At 43.9% G+C, this 25,414-nt stretch overlaps 2 protein-coding genes across 3 annotated transcripts; both read right to left on the bottom strand.

Moving 5' to 3' along the window:
- Window positions 1-154: 154 nt before the first annotated feature.
- On the bottom strand, window positions 155-9,590 carry sncaip (synuclein, alpha interacting protein). 2 transcript variants are annotated; one of them, XM_086169975.1, is made up of 12 exons: window positions 9,480-9,590; window positions 7,381-7,468; window positions 6,718-6,790; window positions 5,866-6,392; window positions 5,596-5,776; window positions 5,244-5,512; window positions 4,802-4,981; window positions 4,008-4,121; window positions 3,756-3,881; window positions 3,455-3,624; window positions 3,081-3,170; window positions 155-2,660 (listed from the first exon to the last, which is right to left on the bottom strand). In XM_086169975.1, exons 2-12 carry the CDS (start codon window positions 7,435-7,437, stop codon window positions 1,778-1,780), a joined length of 2,670 nt encoding a protein of 889 aa, XP_086026101.1. In that variant the 5' UTR covers window positions 7,438-7,468; window positions 9,480-9,590; the 3' UTR covers window positions 155-1,777. The 2 variants fall into 2 exon arrangements, with proteins under 2 accessions (XP_086026101.1, XP_086026102.1); XM_086169976.1 differs by lacking the exon at window positions 9,480-9,590 and adding an exon at window positions 9,057-9,138.
- Window positions 9,591-14,429: 4,839 nt separating this feature from the next.
- On the bottom strand, window positions 14,430-20,149 carry lox (lysyl oxidase). Its single transcript, XM_086169206.1, has 7 exons — window positions 19,678-20,149; window positions 17,660-17,768; window positions 17,406-17,537; window positions 16,222-16,378; window positions 16,062-16,157; window positions 15,206-15,321; window positions 14,430-14,565 (listed from the first exon to the last, which is right to left on the bottom strand). The coding sequence occupies exons 1-7, from the start codon at window positions 20,147-20,149 to the stop codon at window positions 14,559-14,561; spliced, it is 1,089 nt and encodes a 362-aa protein (XP_086025332.1). The 3' UTR covers window positions 14,430-14,558.
- Between the last annotated feature and the right edge of the window lie 5,265 nt (window positions 20,150-25,414).

Below are 25,414 nucleotides of genomic sequence, written 5' to 3'. Positions count from 1 at the left end.
CCGTGGGTTTTATTTTGGTTTGTTTGCCGTTGCAGGGGTTCTCCTCACCAGATGTCGACCGGCTGCCCTCGGCTCAGGCTCTGCTCTGCTCTTAGCTCCGGGAGAAACTGGAAATCTTTGAACACCAGAAATATGAAAAGAGTTTATTTCAGTTTGATTGACAAGGTGGAAGATATCAAGGTCGCCGGTTAGTAAAAAGGTCACGTTGGACATTTTTTAAAAAGTACTGAACAAACTTTCGTCCAACTGACATTTCTAATCCGAGTCGTCTCGTCGAGCCGAAGGAACCCATTCGGCAAAAGAGAAGCACAAGAATAATCTGGAAACAGTTCCAAAGAAGAACCTCACTAAGTTTTGTACAGTTGCATGGTGGGTAATGAAGGCGCTGAATGATATTATAAGCAAACAAACAAATAAAAACTATATATTCTCAAAAACAATTGTGATATTATCTTAAAAGAAGTAGTTCTGCTCTTTTCCGTCTCACTGCAGCGACTTCCTGATTTGCATTGTCTTGTAATTACAATCTGGGTTAGTTTTCAACAGATTCATTCGATTTTTATTTTATATTGAAGTGTTTTTTGTTGTAAAGTTTTTCAACAATGGGTGCCTTTTCATTCTCACTATTGGAATTTTTAAATTACCTATCAATAAAAATGTTTCGATTACACAATAATTAATAAATAAATGATTTACTCTTTTCTTCTCTATCCTTTCAGTCTTAATTAATAATTAATACTTAGTTTTAAATTCAATTGCAAATTATGATTTCATTTTAATTTCAACGTAAGAGTCAGAACCTATGGATTTCCAATCCTAGACTAGTGGCCGCTTCCCCGCTGAAACAGGTGCAATAACACCTGGACCGCCAGAGGGAGCCAGAGCGGCTTTGCACCCTCGGCTGCTGCCCCTCACCACCAGAGGGCAACCAAGAGCAGCGGCTGCCTGCAGACGGCGCCACTTTGTGTTGCATGAATTAAAAAGTATGCAGGAGTGAATCTGGTTAAAAAAAAAAAAAAAAAGATTATTTTTTGCGGGTTTTTTCCCCCCGAGGACACTGTATGTCTACACCCCCCCACACACACACATACATGTACTCACACAAACATACATTGCCTGCCTCAGACAGAAAGTGATTCTGATTCAACTCTGTGAAAGTATGGAAAAAAAAAACAAAAACTTAAATATAACATAAAGAGTGGTTTTAAAAACACGTCGACCCCCTGCTCTCTGACATCAAACCTACAGGAGAGGTCAAATCAGGGGTGAGAATAAATATTAGTACTTTCACCTGCAGGAGGCGACGTGAACTCCCCACACTCACACACGCATACACATACACATACACATACGCCTTGTTTCTCAGGCTGTAAACTGGAAGCTGAAGTCGGAGGCGGCGAACATGAGGAGGCAGCATAACCTAGACATCTCTGTCCTGAGCCGAAAAGTAGCAGGTCTACTTCCCGTCTACGTCCTCAGGGTATTTCTCAGATAAATTTTGAAGCTAATTTGTTCTTAAATCTTTGGGAAACTTCCTTTGCAGCATCATTTTCTGGCCAATCAAAGCGAGGTTGCTTTGATGACATTTGATGTAATTTACTTCTCACTTCCTCCTGAAGACAGCATTCGCTCCTGAAATGATTTTTACTGTCACATCAAACACCTTTAAAATTGTGGGGTTTGTAATATTTGGAACACCTGGTTGGTTTTAATGTTTGCTGCCCCTTTGCTTGACACTATGGTCTGGCCAAACGGCACCCCATCAGGCACTGGCTGGTCAGACATTGCTGGTCTTGCTCCTGCCTTTAGCTCCGCCCCCCGCGCCTGGGCTGCTCTTACTGTCCGACTTTCTGCCCGGCGAGTTCTGAGCACCGGACGAACTGCCGCCATTGTTGTTGTTGTGGTTCGTGTTTCCACTCAGCGTCTCCATGATGGAGCGGAAGGCTCCGAACGGGCGCTTGCCCTCGGAGCTTGCAGTGGGAGTCCTGCCTTTGGTAGGCTCCGCCTCCTGGCCGCGGTGCACCTGCTCGTCGAAGGTCACCCTCAGCTTAAGGTTCTGCGACGTCTTCCTGCGGGATGACGGCGACTTCAGAGCGCTCTTGGGACTGGTCGCCACCTTCGGGGCATCTTGGGGGTCGGCAGCGGCGTCAGGCGTTTTGCCGTCGGGCGCCTCCGGGTCGCTGTAGGTGGGGGAGGGATTGTACCCCGCAACATCCACAGACTTGGACCCGCTGACAGAAAAAGCCAGCTTCTTCTCCCCTGCAGAGGAGGAGGCCGGAAGATGCTTCCTCATCATCAGATGGAGGTGATTTGACACCGGCTCCTCCTCCATGATCGGAAGGTGCGTAGGCCTATCCGGCCGCACGGTGCCGGCCTTGCCCTCCTCGGGGGGGTATGCGTCTGAGTCGGACTCGCTGAGCGAGCGCTGCATGATCTGCTTCAGGCGGGCCAGCTTCAGCTCGCGGCGCTCGGCCAACCCCGGCCTGCGGGGGGCCTCTCGGCGGGGACACGGCGGCTCGGGAACCTCCCTCCCTAGCAGCTGTCGCAGCACGGAGTCGGTCCCCGCGCCTCCCTGACGGACCAGCCAGTGGGAGTCGCCAGGTGTCCCCTCTGCCGTCAGCATCATCTCTGGCCAGGCGTCCAGGGGGGGCTGCTGGGAGCTGTAGGAGACAGGAAGCAGCGGTTACCGCGGCACTGTGCTGAGACACGGATCATCCCAGCAGGACGCTGCTTGAACTGAAAACGAGTGAGAACAAGAGTTCATGCCTGGAGACCAGGATCAAACAACCCAGAGATGTAAAAACAAAAAAGTCCGCCTTTACCTGTTGGAAGACAGGGATCTAAAGATTGTCAGAAAACATCTATTACAACCTTTCCAGAGGCATAAGACAAAAAATAAAACAGAAAAACAGCAGCGAATATCAGCAATGGCTTTCTTAAGAAGGTTGAATATCAAATGGAAATGGACGTCAGAATGGAAAAAAAAAACAACAGTTAGGAGAAACAGTGATATGTAATGCTGGCTGTGTGTGTGTGTATGTGTGTGTGTGTGTGTGTGTGTGTGTGTTTGTTTGTGTTACCTGGGAGATCTGGACGGTGTACCCTCGGTCTTGTTGGGGTCCATCAGTCTCTGCAGTTGCTTCTGTAAACTAATTTTCTCCGATGCTTGTCTGCAACACAAAAAAATCTGGATTAAAAACAAAACAGCAGCTGATTCTTTCATCAACGCACATTCAGGAAATTTCCAGCCGCATTTATCAAATAAATTACTGCTTTAGTCTAAGGTAGACTCTTACTATTTTTCCTAGATATTCTAGGAATATTTCCCCTCCCTTTTTAAGTATATTTCTTATTTTTAGGATTTTAATTTAAAATTATTTACTGATTATATCTTCATCAGTTACGTCCCTTTAGTGTTTGATAATTTTCCCAAAGGAAAGAGATTTGGACTCACTCATTGAGCTGCTTGGTAAGTTTGACAACCTGTGACGCCAGCGACATGCAGGTTTCCACGACGACCAGGTAGCGGGCACAGGTGGTGTGTCCCTGCCGCTCGGCACTCTGCGAGGGACGCTCCCCAGCTTGGTTCTGGACCGTCACGTTGGAGCCGTACTCCACCAGTGTCTGGACGCAAAACACACCCACGTTTACTTTGTCAGCCAGCAGACCCCCTCCTGCCAGCAGGGTGAGCCGCTGACAAGGACAAAACTTTAGTTAGATGTTAGTAGGAGAAGACATGGCTACACTGGTGTTACCTGGATACAGGTGAGGTGTCCGTACTGTGCCGCTACGTGAACCGCTGTGTTCCCATTCTGATCCACCTCATCCAGAGAAATGGCCTGTTCCTGCATGAACTGAAGGAGCCACAAGAGCACTTTCTCCTACACACACACACAGACACAACAATAGACAGACGTGGACAAACACACACACACACACACACACACATTTTAATATGACCAGTCTACCTGACAAACAAACAAAAACATGCACACACAAAGGACTACCTGTCCATAGCGGGCGGCATAGTGGATCAGACTGGGATGTTCTCTGGTGCAGCTCAGTTCTGCTATGGCCTCTGTCTCACTGACCATCCACCGCACACACTCCAAGTGACCGTTCTGGAGACACACACACACACACACACACACACACACACACACACACACACACACACACACACAGCTGTTTCTTTTTGTTTCAAGCAGGGGAGATTTCCCACAATGCATCAGTGTTTACAGATTTATGAGGTGAACATGTTCATCCTGTTGGATGGCCGGGGCGACAGGAGCCAATCAGCACGCAGCCTACAGCTTGTCTCTGATAACACACTTCCTGTTCGGCATCCCGAATGTAGCAGACTTCCTGCTGCCGTCCAAGTTTTTATCAAAAACCTCCATCATGCAGCTGTGTGACCTCAATGACCGGCTGCTGCCCACCAATCACTGAACAGACGGCTACGTCAACGATTGGCCGGTAGCAGACGGTCAGAGAGGCCAGTGACTGGCAGCAAATCATGCCAGTAATTTTCACTCCGATATACCAGCCCCTTTTTTAAAAGTTCTAATCATCTTTTTCCTCTGCATTTTTTTTTAAATTGTGGTTAACTCGGTCAGTCAGTGCAGAAAAGTCTTTCAAAAAAATCTGGTAATGTTTTAAATAGTCACAGAGTACAGGGAACAAGTAAGCAGAAGTAGGAAAATTACATGAAGACCAGTAAGAATTTCTATAAATGTTAGGAATCAACAGCAGACAATAAAATGGCTTCAAGAAATGGAGCCTGAGGTTTCGAATGGCCCACCTTGACCCCCAGGCCTGCTGGGGTGAGCTGCTGGCTGTTGCGCTCATTCAGGCTGTCCTCCCCCATAAGGGATGTAAGGTGCTGCAGGCAGTCCGCGTGGCCTTGGGAGGCCGAGATGTGCAGCAGGTTGTTCCCGTCTTCATCCCGGATCAGCTCCAGGTTGTCGGCCGCAAGGTGGGGCTGAAGGAGGTTTACAAAAAAAAAAAAAACAACTTTATTTATAGACTGAGACAGTCACAGAGCGGGGGAGGCTCGGTTCATGAAAACAAGCTTACTGGCTGGGCGGAGGCTCTCTTGTGCGTGCGCGCACGCAAGCATGCGCCCGCGCACACACACACACACACACACACACACACACACACACACACACACACACACACACACACACACACACACACACACACACACACACACACAACTCATTTCAAACACAGTCACTCACCAGCAGTGAAATCTGCCCCTCCCTAACGATGTTGATGATGTTCTGGTTCTTCTTCGTCTCCTCATCAGTCTCGCCTCCCACCCCCCTGCCAAACCCCCTGAATCCCCCGCCTCCCCCGACCCCTCCTCCCCCGGTGGGGCCAGGGGCCCAGGGTTTGGGGCCCTCCTGCCTGCCCGGCAGGGGAAAGTTTAGACCGGAGCCCCCTGAAGGCTCAGCGCCTCCCCTCGGGGTCTGGGAGTCAGGGAAGACCCTGGCCGACAGCATCTTGTCTGGAGGAAGAGCAGAGCACGCTATTATTACGACAGCGTCACCAGTGGAAGACGACAACGTGGCGTCGGAGCATGTCACCGACCAGCGTCAGGGAAGGAAGACATAGACGAGGAGCAGCTGAGGAGGCCAGATGAGGTGGAGGACGAGGGGAGCAGCTCCGGCTGGTAGGCTCCAGCGGTAGAGCCGTGAAGGTGCTGCAGGTCTGGATCCACAGATTTGGACTTCCTGAGGTCCGACCACTTGACCGGAGACAGAACGCAGTACTGAGGGAGCACATGGGTGGATGCAGCAAGTCATTACAATACACACGTCTGTAACGTGGATGCAGAGCGGAAAAGGATTTTTCATCTACCTGTGTCTGCGAGCTGCTACCCAGGCTCAGCGGTTCTCCGAGGGTTAGGGTAGAGCTCTTGAGGCCCCCGGCTCGGTTCCTCTCCAGGGTGCCCCCTCCTGGCACCGCCCGCTTATCCTGAGGGACGCGGGGCAGTGTGGACATCTGCTGGCTGGACTTGATGTACGGAACATCCAGGATCTCATCCATGTCCAGGTCATAGTGCTCCAGCTCCCCGAACAGGGCCTGCGGGTTGTTGCCTCCCACGCCGCTGCCATCCTGTCCCTTGGGCTTCCCTCCCGCCGGGCCATCATAGGACGAAGTGGAGGGTGGGGTCTGCTTGTCTGAGCCGCTGCCGTCCTTGCCGGCCTCCGGCGCCCCCACCTGGGCCTTCCCGTCGCAGTCCGACTCGGTGGTCTCCGGCTGGTGTTTGAGAGGCGAGACCCTCTTGACAGGGCGGAACTTACTTGGCGCCTCAATGAGGCCCGTGGCCTTGATTCCCCCACCGGTGTGGCAGGAGACGCCACGGCTCCAGTTGATGGCTGGAGCTGCAGGACCAGAGCAGTCCAGTCAGAATCATAAGGTTTCACACACACCGGTAGACTTTTTAATCTGCACTGAAGCGGCGAAATATCAGATTATAAGCAGAGCCAATCATCTATCTCAGATTAAATCGGGGGATTTTTCTTGCTTCTAAGTTAATTTTCCACTTATTCACTCAGCGAGTTCAGCAAGGCATCATGGGAAAACACCACCGGTAAAGTGGCAATTAGTCACACATTCCTGAGCTTCCTGTCCCATTTGTTTGGTCTGATATAGCCTTATTTTCACAGCTCTTTGATTCGGTTGTCTCAGTGGGGAACGGGGGGTCACCTGGTCTCTCCTCGGGCTGCGCCTCGCTCCTCCTGGACAGCTCCGGGATGCTCTTCAGAGATGTGACTGAGTACTGAGATGCAGACGAGAGATGGTCAGTCTTCAGTCTCACCTTCTGGGGTATAATTATTGGAGCCTGACGGTTCTCGGATTAGGTTTCAAAAATTGTTGGACTGAATCAACAATCAGACCATAATCTCAGTGTGTCAAGAAAAAAAAAACTAACCATCAAATAAATTGATCAAAAGTTATTTTATCACTTGAATATACTTGTGACTTCCCTGAGGTCTGAGCTGTATTCAAACAAAAAAAGCCTGTCGATTTGGAGAACAGACACAGAGGAAGCAGGAGATTATACAAAACATTACTGAAAAGCTAGTCGAAACAAAAAAGCTTGTCAGGGTCAAAAATCAGACGCCTACATAACCTACATTCAACCAAACAATGCTGGGAACAGACACAACACACAGAATTGTGTGTCTGTGTGTGTGAGTGTGACAAACAACTATATAGCATCCAGATAACATTTATAACATACAGTGCAGCCACACTATGGACATGATGAGTATTTATAATGTCTTTGAAACATCCTGCATCGATATACTATATGAAATATAGTACCTACATAACCACCGCATACTGGGGCAGCTGCGTCTCACTCACCACGGAGTCGTCAGAGAAGTCGATCTCATCCAAGTCCAGATATTCAGGAGCCTCCATCTTTACACACCATCATCAGCCTCACCGGCAGCTGCACACACACACACACGCATAGACACAGACACACAAACACTTTTATCCGCACTGAAGATTGTTATCATGATAATAAGCAAGACATTATGTAAACAATCAGCATTAAAACCCCCTCCTGATTTTTTTTTAAATATTGAGCTGAAGGCCAGTATTACAGTCTCACACAGCCAGGGTCCATTTTGAAAGTCTGAACTTTTCACTGCTGCAGGGTGAAGAAGAGGGACCTGCTCCAAGAGAGTTGGACCCCTGACCTCCTCCACAACCAAGGGGAGACTAAGCCCCGAGCCTCAGCCCCATCCCAGGCCGAGCTGAGGATGAAGAGGGAGCGTGACGCACTGATTGCATGATTGGTTCTCAGGCCTGTAAGCTTTTTAAGTTGATTTTTGTTTTTTTGGCTGAAATTCAACGTGAACTCTATCCCTAGGTAATTTCCTTTGGTAAAAGAGGATTTCATCCTTTTCACGCCAAAGGTTTGACTTTCTGAACATTTTTTAATTATTTTAAAATTGAAAAAAAATAATGAATCTTCAGGGTGGCTTAAAAAGCAGCCTTTCAAAGAATATCATTAAATAAAATAGTAATCTGTTTAAATATATAATTAATGCTTTTGGCAGTTTATATCTCTTAACATGTCCACAGTCTATGCCTCGTCCCTTCCACAGTTCAATTTCTTGCTAATTCTCTGGATTAGTTATCTATCAAATTTTACGTTTTTTTATATTTGCTGGTAATTGCCAAGAATTTTCTCATTACGGGAGAAAGTAACTGATAAAATCAGGAGAAAAAACAACAGCCAGTGAGAGAGAGAAAGAGAGAGAAAGAGAGAGATGTCCTGATATGACAGAGGAACCAGAAACCATGAAAAAGACCGAAAAATCCCCACCTTCTCATGAAACTGTGACTTCAAAACCAAAAAACCTGGAAGTTGTTTTCCTCCCGCTACACTACAATTCAATTATAAATATGTCTCCATGTTTAAACAGACTACCAAACAGAACCAAAAATAATTGTTGGCAAATGACTCCTATCCTGTTTAAAGGAAAACCCTGTTACATTCAAGAGAAACTGGATCAATTTTTCTTTTCAGTGAATGAGAGTGGAAAACAAGTTATATTTTCATGAAAAAGTGAATTTCCTTTCTGAGCTGGGAGTTAAAATAAAATTGATTTAATGATCTAAGGAAATAATGAATGAGCAATATAGAGTAAACAGGAATATAAGCAGCAGAGAGGCAGACACTGCTCACAACTTTATCTTACAATATGTTTCTTTTATTATATTTTAGATTTCCAAAGGCAATTTAAGATTAGGATTTTCATCTTTTGTGAACGGTCTTGAACAAACAAAAAAAAAATAATCATACATTCCTACTCAAAATAAGACCATTAAAAAGAGCTTTATAAACTTATAAAGGTTTCTCGGTGCATTAATCTGTTTTTCTTGGTCCTACTTTTCGGGGGTAAAAACGGCGGAGTTTGATTTAAAGTGCACTAAAACCGAACCACCGGAGCGCTGATACAATCACAAAAACAACAGCCGTGACCAACTTTGGGCAGCGTTTTGGCTTCAATTCCCCGCTCACTTACTTTGATCTCTAGCCGTGTAATTGTCGCCGAAATTCCGTTATTTCCAACCAGTGAAAGTGCTCAAAGCAACTAAACCTGTTTTCTCCGTCTCCCCCCGCCACACACACATTAGAAATCGAATGGGAAGCGTGTTATAAAGCGGCTTTTCTCCGTCTTCGCCACCCCCCTTCCCGCTCCCGGCTTTGGTAGCTCCGTTAATCCGCCGATACCTGCCCGTGTAGCCGAGCGAAGCTAATTAGCTAAACTAGCTCGCTAATCAGCATCCAGGGATGCTAGACGACGGGGGGAGGCTAGCGCCACTCACTTGGAAAAAAACGGGTCAAAAAACAAAGCTCGGGTGGATAAAACACTCCACCGACCGGGAGCGGGGAGCGGGGGGGGGGATTCTCTTCCCGGTTCGTGGACAGTTTGGCGATACGGTACCTTGAGGGAGTCCGGCGGCCGAGAAGAATTCGCAGGCTGGGGAGCGTTAGCCGAGCCGCTAGCGGGGCAGCGAGAATCCAGCTGTTTTTTTTCCCTCCTGTCGCCTCGCTGTCTAAAGGCACAAAGACTTTGACATATGGAGAGCAGAGAAGGGCGGAGCGGACAGAGGTCTCACTCCCACCGCAGATCCCAACACCGGGGTCATACATTTTTAGAAAAATAATCATAATAATAATTATAATGTATAATATGTATATAATAATACCAAATCTTATATGTTGATAATATCATGTATAATAATGTTTTAAGAAAAATAAACTGGGATGCCACTTTTTTTTCTTTTTACACATATGTAAACAATAAGAATAAGAATAAGAACAACTTTATTTATCCCGAAGGAAATTGTTGTGCCAGAGTTTCAAGTAAAACATAACAATGTGAATAATAGTAGGAAATTGTATAAGAAATACAAATAAAACTATAAAGTGTCTAAGTAACAAGTCAAGGCTATAAAATGCACTCTCCCTGCACTCTCTTTTAGGCCACACATAAACCGCATCACCAAAACATCTTTTTTCCAGCTCCGAAACATAGCACGCCTCCGACCCACTCTTTCACCCTCTGCTGCTGAAACACTAATCCATGCATTTATCACCTCCAGACTCGACTACTGCAATAGTATCCTATATGGCCTCCCCTCTAATGCCCTTCAAAAACTGCAATATGTCCAAAACTCTGCTGCCCGACTACTTACCCGCTCCCCTTCCAGAGAACACATCACCCCCATCCTCCGTCAACTTCACTGGCTGCCCATCAAACAACACATTCACTTCAAGATCCTCCTCACCACCTACAAAGCACAACAACAACCTCGCCCCCCCATATCTCACCGACCTTCTACGGCGCCACTCTCCAGCGCGTCGTCTTCGCTCCTCGGATGCAAACCTCCTCACTCCAATCTCTAAGTCCAAGTACCGCACCCTGGGAGACAGAGCCTTCGCCATCGCCGCCCCCACCCTCTGGAACTCCCTCCCCCCAGCCATCCGAGAGTCAAACTCACTGTCTTCCTTTAAACAAAACCTCAAGACCCACCTCTTCCAAACCACCTACAACACCTACAGCTCTTCCCATTAACTATGTGTATGTTCTATGTCTTCTGTCGTCAACTTGTAAAGCGTCTTTGTGTACCTTGAAAAGTGCTATACAAATCTTATGTATTATTATTATTATAAAATATTCAAATCTTTGTACTTTTTAAGACCTTAAAACACTTGATAGCCTCTACTTTGACACTTTATATTCTATTGTATTTCTTATTCTCCCTCCTTATTATCTATTATTGTTGTGTTTTACTTGAAACTCTGGCACAACAATTTCCTACGGGATAAATAAAGTTGTTCTTATCTTCTTATCTTATCTGAAGGTCATAAGTACAAAGATTTTGAGATTCCCTGCGGCTGAAGGGAGAGGAATTAAAAAGTCTGATAGCCTCAGGTAGGAAAGACCTCCTGTGCCGTTCAGTGGAGCTCCTTGGTTGTGTCAATCTACGACTGAAAGAGCTCTGACAGGATGTCAGTGTGGCATGCAGGGGGTGATGGACGTTGTTCATGATGCTGAGGAGCTTCCTCAGCATCCTCCTCTCTGACACCTGCACAACAAACTCCAGCTCCACTCCCAGGACAGATCCAGCTCTCCTGATGAGCATGTTGAGTCTGTTGGTGTCAGCTGCCTTGAGCCTGCTGCCCCAGCACACAACAGCGTGAAGATGACGCCGGACACCACCGACTGGTAAAACATCTGCAGCATGGTCCTGCAGACGTCAAGTGGACACCCAGGTACTTGTAGTTGTCCACAATGTCCACTACTGTACCTCTGATGGTGACTGGGTTCAGGTGGTATTTAATGTATTTATTTATTTGATTGGGACAGTGCTTGTTAATGAACACACATGAGACATTCTTGTAAACACACCACTCCGGATTGTAGCCATGGGCTAATTTGCATCCGCTGTCCCACAGTTGCGCTCACAAACACACTCTTATTCATCCTGACCTATTGTAAATGTTTTTTAGTGGTAGGGGAAACCGGAGTACCCGGAGGAAACCTACGCAGACATGGGGAGAACATGCAAACTCCACACAGAAAGGCCCTGTCAGGCCCAGGAATCGAACCCGTGCTGCCCCAATAATCAAGATGCATGGAAATGTGTTTCTAGTGAAAATAAGCTGTGAATAAAAAGTTCTAGGTATAATTTCACAAATGAAAAAAAAAATTAAGGGGTGTTGTAGTCAAATGAAGATATAGTCAAATTACCTCGACCAGAAAAGGGCCACAGGTATAATTTAATAAAAATAGAATTGTGATTCATTAAAAAGGACATTAATTAAAACATGCCATAATAACGATTCATTCAAAAAAGATGACGTTTGAGTGCCAAGAGAGTAGCTCTGGTATTGCATGAGGAAATCTGGAGTGGCAGAGAAGTATGTTGGACTGGTGCAGGACATGTATGCTCGCTGTGAGAAAGTGGTGAGGTGTGCTGTAGGGGTAACAGAGAAGTTCAAGGTGGAGGTGGAATTCCATCAGGGATCAGCTCGGAGCCCCTTCTTGTTTGCATTGGTGATCGACAGGCTGCGAGATGAGGTTAGACAGAAATCTCCATAGACCATGCTGTTTGTAGATGACATTGTGATCTGCAGTGAGAGCACAGAACAGGTTGAGGAAAATCTAGAGAAGTGGAGGTATGCTCTGGAAAGAAGAGGAATGAAAGTTAGTCGCAGCAAGACCGAGTATAAGTATGTTAATGAGAGGACATCGGGTGGAACGGTGAGGCTACAGGGGGTCAAGAAGTTGGAGGATTATGGATTTCAGAGTGTGGAAAAGAGGCGAAGAGACGGGTTCAAACAGGTTGGAATGGGTGGAGAAAAGTGTCAGGGGTACTATGTGATAGACGACTATTAGCCAGAATGAAAGGAAAGGTGTACAAGACAGTGGTGAGACCAGTGATGCTGCATGGACTAGAAACAATTTCAATGAGGAAAAGAAAGGAGGCAAAGGTAGAGGTCGCAGAGATGAAGATGTTGAAGTTCTCTGTGGGAGTGATCAGGATGGATAGGATCAGGAATGAGTCCATCAGAGGAACAGCACATGTTAGATGGTTCGGAGAGAAGGTCAGAGAAGCCAGACTTGAGATGGTTTGGTCATGGACAAAAGAGGAATAATGAATATATTGGTAAACAGATGCTGGAGTTGGAGCTGCCAGGCAGGAGGTCTTGAGGACGACCAAAGAGAAGATTTATGGACATAGTGAGAGAGGATATGAAGGTAGTTGGTGTGAGAGAGGAGGATACAGAGAATAGGGTTAGATGGAGAAGATAGATTCGCTGTGGTGACCCCTGAGGGGAAAAGCCGAAAGGAGAAGAAGAAGAAGATTCAAAAAAGATGACGTTTAATCAGAAATCAAAAAGGGAATCAAGTGTTTGTGAATGGGTACATCACGAAATAGTCACTGAATTCTTAAAATAAACATCACACTGTTTAATCATGATTGAATTGTTCGGCCACAGAATATTTCTGTCTGAAATAATTTGAAGGGGAAAAAAAAAAGAATTCAATTACCCTTTTATGTCTTAGTTCTATGAATACCCCAGTCCGTTTGCCAGTAGCACAGTGTTTTCCTTGAAATAAACAAACTTCCCAAATAAAGTATTTCTAGCGTGTTTATCGGACAGAAAGACGTCCCAACAGGTGAGTCGTCGTTGGAATAGACGATCTCCGTGGAGGGCAGCCGCTCCGACGGGGAAGGGGAACCGTTATCCCGGGCTGTTACCCGTTACTCTACCGTTACATAATTATCCTTATCGCATGTCAATGAACAAATCCGCATGTTTTAGTTCATATTTAGAAGTAGAAGCAAAAATGTGTTAGACAAAGAAAAAAAAAGAAATAATCAAAACATTTAAAAATCCCTAAATACTCCCAAACATTGTGCTGGAGTTGTATTTTCTTTATTATTGACGACATTAAATATTATTGTTGGAGTCGTAGAGCTGGTATGATTTGATGATAATTTCTTTATTCTTTTCAATAGTAACCACTGCACAATTTTCTTTTGTGGGCCTCTATTTTCCTCTTAATTTTCAGGAATTTCCTGCGATTATTTTTGCTCTCTTACAGATTAACATATCATTCGTTTTCCACGTAATCTGGGGGTTCATCTTTATCTCAACTTCATTTTAGTTCATTTTCATACTCATCTTTATTTCAAGATTAGGGGTTGGTATGATTTTTGTGTTTTTGTTGTTTGATTTCCTGGAACTTTGGAAAACGAAAAATAAGATCTGTCACGAATGAACCGGGAAATGAGTGATACAGTTTGTGCATGTGTGTGTGTGTTAGTATGAGTGTGTGTGTGTGTGTGTGTGTGTGTGTGTGTCGGGCGTCGGAGTCTATAAGGAGCTCGGTAATTGCAGCCTTCGCTTAGACTGCGGTTACAGCCTGTCGGCGCCTCTACGGCGCCACCTGCTGGTCAAGTCTGGTACTGCACCAATTTCTTGCTCTGCTGTGAGATCTTAAGTTTAAACTACGGATGATTACATTTTTTGCTAATTTTTAAAAGAAGAATTTGATAATTTTAGCTCAATATCTAAGATTTTTTTTCCTTGATTTTGTTATCATCGTAAATGTACTCGCTTAGCTCAGGAAATTGTTTGATCAAGGTCTTTCATTTATTGTTGATTTATTTTCCAATAATCTCTGAATTGTTTCCAAATGTATGTTCCTGTCGTGTCTGATGGTTACATGTATATCTTTTTGAAACTCCTTTCTTATTCTAGGGTCTCTTTATCTTCATTTCAGGATTTTTCCAGATAAAGTCCAGTCAGTTTTTGTTTTCCCTCCCCTGAGTTTTAATGACGTCACATCAGAAAAATGACAAACATTTGAAAAAAGCTGTTTAAAAAAATGAAATATCATTCAGTTTATTTTCAATCTCATCTGGTTTTGGTTGATTTCTTCACCACATCTCTTCCTGCACCTCCCCCTTCCACTCCTCTTCCTCCTCCAAGCTGATGCAGGCTGTCAGTGGCTGAAACACACACACACACACACACGCATACACGCACGCACACACGCGCACACACACACACACACACACACACACACACACACACACACACACACACACACACACACACACACACACACACACACACACACACACACACACACCAATCAGGAACAGAAAGGAAGTATTGATCCCCAGCGATTGATGGTCGATGAAGATGAGTTTCCTGTTTCACAACTTTTGGCAGAGATTTCCCCCAAATTTTCCAAATTCTAAAATCATTGCTATCTTATTTTTGTGTGTTTTCATGGAGAATTTATCTTCATTTTTGGATCACTTTTTTTTTACTCCTATATAAGACATTACATTCATACTTTTGGAGCCTGCACTGTATGACATAATTTCTCAGATATTTTATCCATTTACATGTATTTTTTTCTTTAAATTTTTGTTGACTTTCAAATACATTTTTTTTTGGTCAATTTTTCTGTCAATACTTGTTCATTTTCAGGTCTTTTCTTGTATTTTTTTCTTATCGCTAAGTGATTTCAGAATATCTGCCAGCTGGTTTCCAGAGTTTCAGGTGATTTTTTTTGTTGGCGCTCAGTGTGTTGTCCGGCTCCCCCCAGCAAGGGATCGACAAGGGGGGGTGTTTGCTCACGAGGAGGTGCTGCATCCAGACAGGTGGGCAGAGGCGCCGGTGAAATGGACGTCACAACGGGCCACGTTGTTGTTGAAGTCGGACTCTGGAACCTGCTGCTTCGGGTTGACGGTCACCTGGGACGGCAACGACAGAATGAACATACTTTTATCCAGCCTCGCCCCATTTATCACAAACTTTGATTTCATTTTCAGATTTTTTTTCTCTATTTCGGGAAGTTTATTGGCAGTTTTGGTGTCATTTTTTTGTACATTTCTGGAAATTGAATTTAGATATGTAGCCCTTTTGTGACAAAATATCATTTATTTTTGTCACAAAAATTATTAGAAACATTTATTTTACCATTCATTTCAGCTCATTTTCCATTGTGTTAATTTCTTATAACCAATTAAGTTCATTGCTTATTACAGTTTATTTCTTATGACAAAGTTTCTTTTTAACTTTCATCAAATTTAATGAACAAAAACATTTCTGCAGGTATCTGGATGATTTTCGATCAATTTCCATAATTTCCCCACAAATCTTCTTAACTTTATCTTGGGACAATGTCGTAGAATTTGCAGAAGTTTCCTGATCCATTTTGGGTCATTTTTTAAAATAAATTTTAATTCTTTTTTTTTTTTTTGGTAACTGGATTCATATCTCATTGGAATTTCTTATTTAATTTCCAGATATTTACTAAATGATTTTAATAAGACGCCTTGTTAATTTTTTAGCTTCTTTAAGCTAAAAATGTGTTCAATTTTATTTTTTTTTCTCCCCTATATGACAGTTACATTTCCAGCTGTGGCCACCAGAGGACCCAGTGAGAGGAGCAGAATATGATGTTGAGGAAGGTTCCAGGCAGGTAACTCACCTTGAGGACGTACTGTCCCGGTGCAACGTCAGTGATATCGATCCACTGGCAATCGATTTCGGCGTTGTACGTGTCGTAGCAGCCGGGACTCAAACCCTGAGCGCAAAAACAAACTCACTCACTGCAGCGAGACGATGCAGCGACAGGTTTGAAGACACACCTGAGTGTGGGAGGTGCAGGCGAAGCGGCGGTAGTAGCCCGGGTCACACGACGTGTCCTCCAGGCAGAAGCTGGCCTTGTGACCTTCGGCCACCGGACGCTGGGTGGTGGCATCCAGCAGCTCAAAGAGGCTGAACTCGTCCATGCTGTGGTAGTGACTGCAAAACAGGGCGAAACAAGACATGGCCATATGCTCAGTGGGGCCTCCGGTGGCCGGAAACAGAACTCTACCCACTGCTTTTTTTTCAACCGAGAGATCTATTATGTTATTAAATATATATTTTGATGTTACCTGAATATTACCTGAATTAAAAAAGAAAAAATCTAGAATTATCTCAAATAATTTAAAAATACCCCCTACAATGCACTCGTGAAATTAAGTTTATTCCATCCTAAGTCTTCACAAGAAGTCCTTTTAATAATAATCTATCCTTTATTAAATCGCGAGGGGAAATTAGTTCTCTGCAATTAACCCATCATGGAAGAACCATGAGCAGTAGGCTGCCGTCGACCAGCGTAGCACTTAGGGGTTCAGTGTCTTGCTCAATAACACTACGACACATAAGGAGGAGCCGGGGAATCGAACCAGGAATGTTTAGTTCCAAAGAAGATCGCTCTACCTCCTGCGCCACGCCAACTACAAATTTAAAAAATACAACAAATAAAAAATGACAGGGTAAACATTTTTTTTTTCATGAATACGAAATATATTTTAGTATAATAAATAATCTTATTAGTTGTTTTTTTCCCCCCAATTTTTTTCCTTAGTGGGGCTTTTTCCTTAAAAAATTAAATTGTTCATTCTTTTTGTGTGAAACAACAAGCATGACAGACATAACATGCAGCTTTTAGCAGCAATGAGTCCCAGTCAGAACAGCATCTAACTATTATCTAGTAAACAATCATATGCAGCTAGCAAATTGAAGCTAATGCTATCGGCCGATTCATTGAAGCACTAACATACTGTAGCTGCACACCTAGCTACAATTAACGCTTAGCTAGGCTAGCTAACCTTTAATTGTATCACCTATGATGTCAATTCATCCAAAAACCTTTAAATCAAAGACAAATTACACTGGCGCCAGTGAAGGAACCCCACATTTGGGATTAAATGTGTAATTTGACTCAAAAAACTGTGCTAATACGGTAGTTAGCTCTTTGAAGCTAGCAGCTAGCGTTACCCACTTATGGCAGCTGTGCCACTGCCAGGAATATCGAGGCTTGCTGGGCATGAAGTCTGCGGTTCCCTGGTTCTTCACCCTCATGGGGAACCTCAGCAGAACCCTGACGTCATAATCCCGCGACGAGGCCGCTGAGCTGCGGGAGGCAACAGGAAATCAAACTCCCTGAATATTTGTGCAAATAATACACTGTAGCAGGAAATCAGAAATACTAGAAGATGTCGTATGTATTTGGACTTAAAAAAAAACGTGACTTACGAGGCCAGGCAGTTTTCCTCGGCGGCACAGCGAAGGCTGTACATGGAGAGTCTCTGCACGTAGGAGCCGGCCTGCATGTAGTACGTGTCCGGAACCAGGTCCGGCAGACCTGGGGTCACACAGACAAGGTCAGCTGACCGGCGCCATGGCAACCAAGAGGTCACTGAGGACGCGTCCACTTTCAACATGTCTTATCCCCACGATGGATTGATGAAAACACAGCAACAACTTGATCGGATGATGGAGTTCTATTCGGTGTGGAAGTGATTGACTAAAAGACACTGGACAAGAAGATTTTACTAAATTTTTTAAGTAAATTATCAGTTTATTGATGATTCCTTCAACATGTTTATTTTATTTTACTATCCCTTTTATCGCTAATTATTTTTTTGACTATTTGTTACAGAGTTTTAGGCAATTTCCATTTTCAGGGGGGATGTTTTCTGTTTAAATAACTTATTTCTAGCTTCATGTGATTTCATTAACATTTGTTTTTCTAACCCACTCTTAATTTTGAGTTTTAGTTTGTTACAAATTCTTTTAAAGTGTTCATTGATTTTTTTTGTTTTTGACAATTACTTTAATGTGAATGCATTTCTTTGAAATGTAACTTCTGCCTGAGATTTACAATCATAAATACTTTCTTGCATATTTTCAGTAGTTTCTGGCTAATCTTCTCATTAATTTCTCGTTGATTTGTTGTAAATAGTACAGAAACGTTTGATCCAATACATTTCTTCATGTTTTCTGCATGGTTTTCATGGTATATTTGAAATAAATCTATGAATGGCCATCAGTCGATACTTTGATGTTCATCCAGGTGGTGCAGTACTCTGAAGATATGCACCAGATGCCCCCTTTTACCCTCTAAGCTGTTGCACCGGCTGAGGGTGAAAGTTCAACCAGTGAAAATCGAACCTCAGGCAGAGAGGAAAATCAGCCTGACTTCACATGACGTGGATCTCGAATTCTCTTAACAGGCCAATAAAACAAACAGCAGGCTCCAGGTGGGAGGATTTGTTTCTCAAGGCAGTTTTACCCCATATACATTTACAATTATTAATGATTGCATTTAATATTTGCAATTATCATTGTTTTGTACCTGCAGGTATGATACACGAGGCTTTTATTACACCATATTTATTTCCTTTTTTTGTATTTAATGGATGTATTTCAGCAGCAGGCCAACTCATTCATTCATCACATTTGAAAAAAAACAACTAAATTTTTCAGAAGAATAAATGCAAGAAACATGTTTTAAAAGGTCCCAAATTCAGCCAATTAACAATAACAATTAATTATTAACATTAACAACAATTATTATAGATGTACAGCCATTTGTACAGATGTACTGATTATTTACAGATGTGGGACTTTAATTCCTCACTTTATTTTATCTACCTGTATTTTATATCTTTATTTCATTTTACATAGAGAGAGATCTTATATTTCGTCACCCTCTTAAAATGATCGCCTGTCATTTTTTTACAAAAATGTTTTTTTTCCCTAAATCATCTCATGATGCTGACTGTTCTGGCAAAATTGCCTACATCCTCAGTCAAACAGATTGTGCCATTCTACCCCTTTAGTAGAAATTGCCTCTTGTAAGACTCCGTCAAATGGTTCAATTTTTTGTGTTTCCTGAAAAATCTGGAAAAGTGACTTAGGCGATCATTTTAAGAGGGTGACAATTTCATATATTTAGCTCTTATGAATTTTATATATTGGATCTGCGCTCGGGTGCCAAACTACCCCGAATGTTACCCCTCGGAGAAAAATAAATAATAGAATATGATTATTAGAATAATAATGGCATAAATATTTTGGATAAATGACGAAAAATTTCCCAAAATTTGGAAATAAAGATTACAACATTTTTTAATTTATTATGTAGATGTACACAGAGTCATTAAAAATGTTTTATTATTATCATCATGATCCTTATTATGATTACTTTTATTGCTATATTATTATTGTTGTTATTATTATTATGGAATGAGAGGAAGGGTGTTCCGTACCGTGCTGGTGGTATCCGGTTCCGTATCCGTGCCAGTGACGCGCACGGGCGCGGGGCCGGTAGTAGGAGTTGTAGTAGTTGTAATAAGGATAGTAGTTGGACGGCTTGTATGGGTTGTACGGGTCGTCGCCGACCATCCGGTCCTCCGGTCTCACCGCCGCCGTTTCCGCCTCGGACGCGGGGACGACCGCGGTGCCGGAGTGGTTCCTTCCACCGGGGACCGGCACCGGTCCCCCGCGGCGCGCCGAGCCCGACCGCCTCCTTCCCGGCGGCCTGATCCCGCCGCCGCCGCCGCTGCTCAGGATGCTGAAGACCCGGCCGTTGTGTTGCCATGTCAACCCGCGCCGGAGCGCGCCGCCGTCGCCTGCCGCCTGCGCGAAGGCCCCGCGTAAGAACGCGCACAGGGAGCAGAGGAAGACGGCGGAGGAGAGGATGAAGAAGCAAGAGGAGGCAACCGGGGAGAGCGTCCTCATGGCGGGAGGGGACCGGGGATGATTACAAATAAAGTTTGAAGATCCAACCTGGAGAGAAGAAGCTGCTGGAGTGAAGAGGAACTGAGAGGTGATGGAGATCAGACTGGAGAGGAGGAGGAGGAGGAGGAGGAAGAGGAGGAGGAGGAACATCACTCACTCTCCGTTTTCAGTGCTTTGCAGGAGTTTCTTCTAGATTTTTTTTTGCTTCCTAATTGTTATATCTAATATTTTCTGCTCTTTAATCAGGGGGTGGGGTTAGTGCATGTTATTTCTTTTTACATTTCCATATTTATAATCATGCCTGATCAGAACGGGGGTCTCTACCTCACTCCAGCGGCCAATCACGACCCGCAGCTTTTATTACCCTGCAAACCCTGAAACACCACCACCACCAACCACCCCTGCCCCCCACCGGGACCTCAGGATGCTTTAAAAAAACTGAAATTGAAGCACTTTCCCTCTTCAAGCCACAACAAAGCACTGAAACCGCCACCCACCCACCCACACACACACACACACACACACACACACACACACACACACACACACACACACACACACACACACACACACTTACAATCACATACACATATGCAGGCCGCACACATACATAACATATTTAGGCTGCATATTGTAGACATAGCTGCACACACATACACCAACACACAGGAGACATACAGTCACACACATATTTAGGCTGCACGCATAAAAATTGAACACACACACACACACACACACATGCATTCATAAAAGATATGGGCTGCACAAAGGGGGAGACACACACATACATATAAAGCCATACTGTACCTACTTGCACCCACATCGGCAGCATACACACACACACACACACACAAGCGCACACGCACACACACACACACACACACATACACACACACACATACACACACACACACACACACACACACACACACACGTAGAAGCTGCACATACATGCACATATCAAATATAGGTTGCTCAAATACACACACATACATATATAGACATATTGTAGCTATACATGCACATGCATAAAGGCTGCACACACATGCATGCATTTAAATCTCACAAATGCTCGCACACACACATACATACTTTGGCTGCATGCACAGGCTGGGAACCCATACACACACACATACATATATAGGCATAATGAGACATCCATGCACACACATGGCTGCACAAATGTACAGAAGAAAAGGTTTAAAAAAAGTCTACACACCAAGAGGGCTCAAATGCAAAGAAAGTTTATTTTTGAAAAAAATAAAATTATTTAGCATGCTGAAATAAATTATCTTGTTATCTTGTTTTTTCTGGTCCAGCACCCATTCAGCTGGTCAGCGGATGTGTGTGTGTGTTTTTTTTGTTTTTTTTTCTCCCACACTTGCAGGAGACACATACACATACACATAAACATAATCAGACTATGCACACACATGGGCTGTACACGTACACACACACACACACACACACACACACACACACACACACACACACACACACACACACACACACACACACACACTGTGTGTGTTAAACCGATCCATATAAATGACAGTGTAACCCTCCCTGAGTATCCAGCTGTGTTATGTCAACAGATCCTGATCTCAACCTTAAAAGGTCAAAGGTCACATACGAGGTGCAGCACCAAGGTCAAGCCTGCTCTTCTGCTTGTCGGTCTTTTCCACACCTACCGTCATTGGTCATGTGGTGTGTTCAGGTACGTTACTTCTACCATAGAAGACATCATGGGTCACAAACCGAACAGAAACCATTTTAAATATCCATCAATATGTCTTTTGTGAAATATTTGTAAGAGGATGCTCTGATGGTACTCAGCTTGCAATGACCACTGGCCCAAACCTACAACCAATCACAGCACAGGATGATGGGACAGAATGACCAATGATGGGATGTGTAGCTAGCTTGCTCACCCTCAAAAGCTACCCATACTTCAGTAGACTTTGAAAAGATTAGGAAAAGAGTAGTGGAAAACTACCATCTCACACCTGCTCACATCTAAAGAATGGTTTGTGGAGTTTTAATTCCCAGCCAGTCTCAGACCGAGATTTTACAAAGACTGTGAATCTTACAGGGTCACTGTTTACAGGACTGCAATGCGATTCTTTCAGCATTTTTTCCCACCATGCAATGTTTTCACCGAGTATCCAAGGAAAAGACGACCAAGAAGCGCGCTGCGATTCCTGTAAAACTAAGATTTCTATCAACTCTCAGTTTGAAGTCTGCGACAGTGAAAATGGTTAGGTGTAACCCCAGCTTAACTCGCCAGCTCACCAACTCGCTAGCTCACTTCTTCACAACCGGGACTACGTGTGCACTCTTAACACATGCAAAGAGTCAACTGGGTGAACAAAAGCCCTTTTTTATTTATTTATTTTTTATGACGTTTGTGTAAACATCAAAGGTGGGCATCTTGACCCCCCTCCTACTCGTCAGGAACAACAGGGCAGCAATAAGCGGCTGCTGTTTCCAATGAGAAGCAGGTGTCGGTGCGATCTGAGCCTTTTAAACGTCCCGATAATGAGGGCTGGTCGCCCGGAGGGGCCTCCAGCATGCAGTACAAATAACGAGCCGTGGAGACGGCTTCCGTCATCCTCGCTCAAAACAATAGCAGGGGCGGAAAAAAAAAAGTATATATATATATATATATATGCGCAAAGGCTTGGAAACACAGCATTTTCCAGGAGACTGTCTGGATTTTGTGTAACTGGTTTCCATGGCAGCAGATGAACAGGCGGTATCGCCATATGCAGACGACATGCTGTTGTATTTGTCAGAATTTAGAACAACCTTTTCCATGCGCTACTTGTCGCCCCATAATTTGGTTTTTAACCAAAATGTTAAACTTGCCCAACTGCAGGAGCGTTTGTCAGAAATGACCTTAAAATTGGCAAACCCATAATGTTAGCTAGACGGTTATAAAGATTTCTGAAGGACCAGTGAGATCGATCTCAAGGTTAGAGAGATAGATTCTTCAAATTATACATTTTCCGCAATTTGTCACAAAAATCCCCCCAAATTAGTTAAGAATTACAACGAAATAAGCAAGAAATTATCCTTCATCTTGACAGAAGTATCGACCTGTAATGAAAGGACTGTACTTTATGGAGCTGCATCTGGTTTTCGGCCCACAGGCCGAGTACCCCTTTTAAACCTCATCTGTTTCAAAGGGGTTCCAGACTCAGTTTGGGGACGCCGAAGAACATCACACCACCACTGCGTTGGCCGGACACGTGACACACGTGACAGGATTTAAATCCAACCATGTGTTATGTTTGGTTTTGATAGCAGTTGCTGTTTGTTGTTATAAAAAGCAGGTCAATCAGTGGATCTGACCTCTCTGAAGTATTTGATGTATAACCGCGCTTTTTTTTTTTTTGGCACAAACTAAACACGTACATTAAAAACCAGCGGATGGACACTTGAGGGGCCCTGAACATCCTGAACATCCTCCCTCCATCACCATTCCATCTCCTCGTTATAGTGAAAGGCCTTTCCGTCGTCTCACACATTGTAACTTTCACAGCCTTCATCATGTTCATTTTCTGGACCACCAAAATAAAAGTGTCATGGAGGCTCCGTGCCTGAGTCCAGCACTGGTTTCGTGTGTGGTATCCTGTGTATGCTAAGCTAAGCTAAGCTAAGTGCCACAATGAAGAGAAATTTTGTGTGCTACAGATCTTGAACAGCACACACACCATTTCTTTATAAAGAGCACTGCTCAAAGGTGTGCTTTTTTTTAGCAAAACAAGTGTACTTTTAGTGAAGTAACACTTTCAGTTAAGGAAATCTACTTGTTTCTGTTATTTGAAGCATGAAATATTTTAGAGGGGCCCCTGCAGGTTCTAATCCAACCTTGATACCATCAGACCTCCTGACGGGTCAACATGAGATTTTCACCATATTTACCTCGGCCTCTTGGTTGAATATGGGTTGCAACATCAGACAATGTTAGATAACTACTTATGTAGTGCTTGAATACAATGTTGTTCCAAACTCACTATTTTCAGGTGTCCACTATTGCTGGCAATGACAAACCAATCAGAGAACAGTACATGGTACGCTTACCTACGTCACTTTTTGTAATACCGGTACATACTGTGCTTCAACAAAATAGTACTGTACATTTGTGTGTATGAGGAACCCCCTAAAATGGCACCTGTTAAGAAACATGCTTATAAAGTGTAATTCAAACTCAAGGCTATCAGTCACGCAGTAGATGATGGGAATAGAACAGCCGCGAAAGAATTCAACATTAATGTATCAATGATACGGAAGTGGAGGAAGCAAGCAGGTGAACTGAGGCAAGTAAAGAAGAAGAAACAGTTTCTGATGGACCAAAGCGAGATGAATGAGATGAATAAATTTCAACTACACTGACTGTTTTGTTTTGCTTTATATGCCATATGTTTTATCATGCGCGTTATGTGTGAAAAGAGACTCGTTCATTAATATTGCGCCTTATAATGCAGCGCGCCTTATGGTGCGCAAAATACGATAACTAGCCAGTCACACCGCGACGTAGCCAATAGCTTCACTGTTAACTAACCGTTAGCTGGACTGCTGACTCACATTTGACAAACTAGTATATGATTAGCATATTAGCAAGAGGCTCACAGCTAGCCTGTGACACAATGGCAACCAAGTGAAATGTATCACCTCCATCAGAGTCTGAGGACAAGTTTCGTGCTCCTCTTCCTCCTTATCCTCCTCATCCTCACCTCCTCCAGAAAAGCGCCGCCATCTGCTGCTCGTTTGGTGAAACTTCCAGAACCAGCAGAGACGGTGAGGTGGAGCGTGACCCCACCCGCTTTTATCCTCTCTGGTAAACAGCATAAAACCAAAGACAAGCAGCGATTAGACTGAAAAAAAGAATCCTGCCGCTCTGCTAATGGAATCCAGCCTCGGGAAAAAAAAAAAAAAAAAAAAAAAAAAAAAATCACCAGCAGCCCAACTGTGACCTTGAGGTCGACCAGGTCGCACCTCAGCAGCCTCGACATGGTCCGGTAAAATGTTAACGTCTCCACAGTGATTTAACAACAGCAAACTGAAAATAAAAAGATTTCTGAAGAATCAGAAGGGAAGAAGGTAGTAAGATCAGTCATTTCACCTCCACAGAAGCCTCTCGAGCACACAATGACACACACACAAACACACACACACATGCACACACACACACAGGTGCTGCAAATTTATTAGTAAAATGCGGTTAATGTTGAAATTACAAATGAAAGAGGATGTTTTACC

The sequence above is a fragment of the Fistularia commersonii genome, chromosome 22 (genome assembly GCF_037954325.1).
Source record: "Fistularia commersonii isolate RoL2024-O1a breed Wild chromosome 22, RoL_Fcom_v1.0, whole genome shotgun sequence".
In the NCBI taxonomy this organism is placed as follows: Eukaryota; Metazoa; Chordata; class Actinopteri; order Syngnathiformes; family Fistulariidae; genus Fistularia; species Fistularia commersonii.
This window is presented reverse-complemented; position numbering and strand designations above follow the sequence as displayed.